The sequence below is a fragment of the Pipistrellus kuhlii genome, unplaced genomic scaffold, assembly GCF_014108245.1.
Source record: "Pipistrellus kuhlii isolate mPipKuh1 unplaced genomic scaffold, mPipKuh1.p scaffold_m20_p_3, whole genome shotgun sequence".
NCBI lineage: Eukaryota > Metazoa > Chordata > Mammalia > Chiroptera > Vespertilionidae > Pipistrellus > Pipistrellus kuhlii.
The window spans coordinates 21,125,201-21,131,032 of record NW_023425529.1 but is presented as its reverse complement, the minus strand read 5'-3'; the positions used below and the strand labels follow the sequence as shown (position 1 = coordinate 21,131,032).

The window sequence follows — 5,832 nt, the reverse complement described above, 5'->3', positions numbered from 1 at the left end:
GCTGACTCTTGCACTCTATTTATTGACGATATAGTGATTTGATAATTTATCTTTAAAATGGGCACAGAAGCACATGTGTGATTTAAAGAAAGGAACAACCACTAGCCTTGTGAATAGAAGTCATGACAGTTGAATTTATCAGTAATAAACTTACTTTGTCTTCCTTTTGGGGTCTTCTTTAAGACTGTATCACAAAGAATACATCTCAACATGAAATTATCTGGGAGGAATACATGAATTTTATTGGTCCTTCCAACTTCACTAATCCTTCAGATTTCAAATGAATTATTTCATTTAACAGGGAATCCTTCAGTGTCTATAAAAGTTTTCAGAGAGTGAAGGTTAGCAGCAAAAGTCCATCCCAATAGGACAAGAACGAGGTCTCACCTAGTTGTTCATCGCTGCTCCTTGAAATAAATCTTCACTGAAAAATATACCACCCAGCCCAGCCCTTTTGCTGTTCCAGTCCCAGTCAGAGGTCCTGCAGCTTTAGCTCTTCTACAATCTGCTTCTCTGTATCTCAAGCTTATGTGTGGGCTAAGAAGACACTTGGGTACCCAGGCAATGGAGACACATCTGATAGAAAAGTTTTACTAACCTTTTAAGAAGAAAGAAAGAAAGAGAGAGAGAGAGAGAGAGAGAGAAGAGAGAGAGAGAGAGAGAGAGGAGAGAGAGAGAGAGAGAGAGAGAGAGAAAGGGGGGGGGAGAAAGAAAGGAAGGAAAAGAAAGAAAAGAAGAGAAGGAAAGGAAGAGGAGGAAGGAAGGAAGGAAGGAAGGAAGAAGGAAGAAGAAAAGGAAGAAGAAACGATGGAAGGAAGAGGGACGAAGGAGAAAGGGACGGAGGGAAAAAGGGAGGGAGGGGGAGGAGGCGTTTGGAGGGGGGATGGGGGGCGTCGGAAAGGGGCTCAGTCCAGAGGATTGCTTAAAACCAATTTACAATCCTCTTCCTATAAGAAAAGAAACAGCACTTCTGTTACTAAAGATACAGCAGAAATGTGTGTTTGTGAAATCTATGTTTGAGGATGCATGACAGCCGTAGAGCAAAGTGACTAATACGTAGCTATTACTTACCTCCTTAGCGACGTGTCTTGTTTGTCCCTAGATTTCCCCATAAGCCCTAGCACAGTAGGTACTTTGCATCTCATCCGACATTCACTAAAAGCATACTGAATTTAATTGTCAGGACAACGCCTTCAGAAAGTGAGAGGTGGTTACCCTCTTACCCTGGCTGCACTCTAGATCAGCGATATCCAGCCTGATTGGACACTCGGGCACAGGTTTAGACCCAAGTCACAAAACTGGATGAGCAAGTTATAGAGGAGTCAACAGAAATCACACGCTCACTTGCACATCTCTGTCCTACTGAGCACATGAAAAAAAGCAAAAGGTCCGCATCATCAGGCAAACGATCGTTTGGTCCAGACTGATAGTTCAGCCTTACTGGAAATATAACTCACTGGTGTTTCTATCTCTCTCTGCCTCTCCCTGCCTCTCTCTGTAAAAATCAATAAAAAAATCACAACTCTAAATTAAATCGGCGTAAAAATGAAGTCCTTTCTTCCCAGAACCACTCAGCCACCCACTAGGGGAACGAGCAGAACACTGTGGGTCTGTTTGGGGACCAAACCTGAAAGGCCCACAGTCAGGGCCAGGAGGGTGATCAGAGAAGAAATTAGGAAGGCAAACACGTGTTTGTGGCAACTCCCTTCTCTGTGGACCGTTGCCCAGATCTGGCCCCAAACCTAGGGCGGCCACAGCTTCTGTCCCAGTGCAGCCTCCTGCCATAGCACAGTCACATCCAGGAACGAGGGAAAACTGCCCACCCAGGGAAGATACTATCTGGAAGGAATGAATATTTGGGAAAAGTCCCAGAGCTACTTTAGTGCCAGCCAGTCCCCACCTTCTCCGGCCCCCTCCCACTGGTTCCTCCCCTTACAGCTGCTCGAGTTCTTATAAAAATCCCACGCAGCCTGTCCGGAGCAGCCTGCAGGAGCCTCTTCCACACCGGGCAGCACAAGACAGTGAGTGAGGCTAGCCACAGGACCACGGAGAGACCATGAAGAGCCTGCTGCTTCTCTCCGTTCTGGCCGCCTTGGCCCTGGCAGCTTTGTGTTATGGTGAGAAATCCTTCTCCTGTCATTTCTCTGGGTTCTCTTGTCTGTGTCTGACTTCAGGTTACTTCGACTTTTCCTCTCCCGCCTCCTCTTCTCACCCCTTTCTCTGTCTTAATCTTCAAGTGCCATTAACTTAGCATTTCCCAAGTTCCAAGCTCTATGTCTCTTCCATCCAGTCTTTTTTATATCCTAAATACCCAGACGATATGCTATGTATCAGGCCATTCCTTTCATGGTCAGTCACTGCACACATGGAAACTTGGCTAATTCAAAAAGAAGATATACATCCCCAGTCCTAGAGTCTCACCTATAAGGATGTTTCTTTAGACTTTGGTAACAATTGGTTTAGAATATTGGTCAAACCACCTACTTTTAAAAACATCAATTTTCACCTTATGTGTTAGGTATAGCCCTCTTGAGGGCCAGAGCAATCTCATGAATTTAGTACATGTGGTTTGGTGAATTCACTAAAAAACGAAGTTTTACATTTAAAAGACCTCAGAGAAAAAAATAGATTTCATCATTTCAATTGTCAAAAGATAAAATTTGCCTGGTTTCTGCATGTTGTTAAATATATCTGTCTGTTCGAAGCTTATGAAAGGAAATCTGAAGCAAAATTATTTAGATTATTCAGTCTTATGCTTCAATAATCTGAATATTTGAGCTATTCTTCAACCTAAATTCTATTAATAACCATGTGTGAGGTTTTTGTTTTGCTTCTGACTCTTGAAATGATTCATAAGGTCTCTGTTGTCAGAGGATTTGATTTCTCTGTCTCTTTTTGAGATTTTCAAGCAAATTCACTTGCTTGCACATCTAAGACTCTTCTTGCCAAATTTCCCTGCTGGGAAGGTAGAAAAAGGGAGAGTGTTAGAAAGAAGAGAACTTCTGCTTTGACATCATCTCAGTTCTTTCTCAGAACTGGCGTTGTGCCCAGTGGGAGCTGTGAGCTGGAGCCAGTGGTTTCTGTGGCTGCCAATTGAACACAGGTTCTTAAGAGGCCTTTGGAACCTCCCAGAAGCCTGTCTTGGTAGAGCCCCACAGAGCATCTGCCCAACCCGCCTGGAGAAACCTAGCTGTCTCCTAAGCCCGTCTGTCCCCTCTTCAATCTTTCTCTTACGTCCCAGATCAATCAGAGAAGACAGCTCTCTGGAACTTGTGAAAAGCACTTAAATTGTCTTAATTCGCTGGGATGAAAACCTCAGATCCTGGGGAAAATTTTAGCCAAGACTGTATTCACCAGCTTCTTCAGCATCAGAGAAACTAAAGTGTAGATATATGCACAGCAAGAACACAGCTAGAGAAATAATGCACAGGTCAGAAATGCCTGAAATGTGTAGTAACCATACTGTTAACTATATTCCTCACATCTTTGGGACTCTTCCTACTTCTTCCTTCACTATGTTTAGACTATTTCAATGTGTGGTGAATAATAATAAAATGAATCTTCTTTTTTTAATTTCAGAATCTCATGAAAGCATGGAATCCTATGAAATCAGTAAGTGAATATTTGACTTCCTTACTTAAACTTCGTGTATTCTAGAATATCTCCCTGTTCCTAGTCACACAGAATTGTAATATGTACCACAGGGAGGGAAAAGAGGGCCTCTTTTGGAAAACTGAAGTAACATTTTATATCCCATCACTGTAAAAATCGCCAAATGAGCAATTTTTTTTAAAGCTTGAAGCAGTGTACTATTGCCTTTAAACTGCATTCAACCAACTTAGGAGCCATAAAACCTCATTTGGAAATTTTACATTGGCACCAGGTCAACCACAGAGATGGAAAACAAGGAGTAATGACAAATGGCAAAGTACAGAATTGGAGGCCAAGTCAGCTGGGAGACCACAAATGTCAACATTGCTTACATGCCATTGAATTTCTAGACTTATAAAGACTGAGTATAAGAGGAAATAACATATCACTCTCATTTTCAATTTGTTCACTATTTCTATCATGTTTAAACTTTCATTTACTAGTAATCTAAAGACATGCTTTACAAGTTATCAGGACAGGGAGAATTTCTCCTCAAAGGAATTTTAAAAACACACTTACATAGGAATATCAACATTGAAGAAAAACAAGTTCTTGCCCAAGATCAAAACAAACAAGCAAAATTTCAGTGGCCAAGGTGACAAATCTCAAGATACATGTATGGGCGGTTACTTTCTTTGGTTCAGGCAGTTTATAAAATATACTTGATTGTTATATATCTTTAGTTACATGAAATGCATGAATTATTGACCTCCCAAACATATTTGTGTTAGCAATTACACATGGAAATATTTTCACCTACTGTTTTCCTAAAACTGCAATTATTTATTTCTATTTTGAGGTCCCTTCATTAACAGGAGATACGCTAATACCTTCATATCCTCGCAGCAGAGATGGAGAGCTAAAGCTCAAGAGAGGTGGGTAACAAAACTTGATGGGGAAGTCATTTTTTCCAGTGTAGAAGCCCAGATCAGAATGGAGTGAGAAATAGATATTTTTAATTGTATCCTTAAATCAAAGAATTTTAAAACAATATGCAGAAAGCAACTAAATTTCTAGAAGACTTTTGTGAATGACTCAGAAAGAAGGGGAAGAGAGGATAAAAAAAGAGGACAGAAAGAAAAATTCTGTGTTTTTACTTTAAAAAATATATATTCCCCCTAAAAGAAAAATGCCCCCTGTTCTGCCTCTCCTTTCTGTTATTCAAATATCTTTTTTTAAATATATATTTTTATTAATTCAGAGAGGAAGGGAAAGGTGGAGAAAGATCGAAACATCAATGACGAGAGAGAATCATTAATCAGCTGCCTCCTGCACGCCCCAGGCATGTGCCCTGACCAGCAATCATAACCTCCTGGTTCATGGGCCAAACGTGCAACCACTGAGCCACACCAACCGCATCAAATGTCTCTTGATACGGGGTTGCGATAAATGGGATCTCTCTCCAATATTTTATGATAATCTTTTCTCCTTTTTCTTATTTCTCCGTTCTCTTTATACTTCTAAATCTGGGCTTCTTTCCCACCCTTACTCCTACCCCTTCCCACTTCCTAGAGTCCGAGAACGCACCAAGCCTGCCTACGAGATCAACCGGGAAGCCTGTGACGACCACAAACTCTGTGAGCGCTACGCCATGATTTACGGATACAACGCAGCCTACAACCGCTATGCCCGGCAGCTCAGAGGGCGCAAATGAGACCAGAAAGAGCACTGTTCCCTCCAGTGCCTGGCGCCTGGTTTTGTACTCCCTTGCAGTAGCAGCACTGAACCATATACACATATACGAATTGCTTGTTTCTAAATGTTCTTGTCTGGCTGTGTGCCCTTCCTCCCTGCTCCCAAAGTGATACATAAGGAAAGCCCAGTGTAGTGAAGGTGGGAGAGGAGTTGTGATGTGTGATTATTAATAAAATTCTGGTTGGATACTTTCATTTTGTGAGTCTGAGTTCTTCTGAGACAATGCTGAGATCCATAAATCATGGCCCATCTAGCCCAGCATAGGCGATTCTGTTCCTCACGTTCTAGCATTGATGAGCCCAACTGCACAGAAAGAATGAACCTTAGAAGACATTTACTCGGCCATCAAGGGGGGGTCAGTGAATGATTGCTTCTTATTAGGTATTTTCAAGGATGTTCAAACATCATAAGAGATTAATCATATCATTTTCCTGCTTTCTGATTTTCAATGGCCCCTAAATTCCTTGTGTGTGTGATTTCTAACTC

At 41.6% G+C, this 5,832-nt stretch overlaps 1 protein-coding gene across 1 annotated transcript; it reads left to right on the top strand.

Moving 5' to 3' along the window:
- Positions 1 to 1,956: 1,956 nt before the first annotated feature.
- LOC118730446 (matrix Gla protein) lies at positions 1,957 to 5,537 on the top strand. The gene is made up of 4 exons (XM_036458445.1): positions 1,957 to 2,117; positions 3,580 to 3,612; positions 4,451 to 4,526; positions 5,164 to 5,537. The coding sequence occupies exons 1-4, from the start codon at positions 2,057 to 2,059 to the stop codon at positions 5,303 to 5,305; spliced, it is 312 nt and encodes a 103-aa protein (XP_036314338.1). The 5' UTR covers positions 1,957 to 2,056; the 3' UTR covers positions 5,306 to 5,537.
- The last annotated feature ends 295 nt before the right edge of the window (positions 5,538 to 5,832 follow it).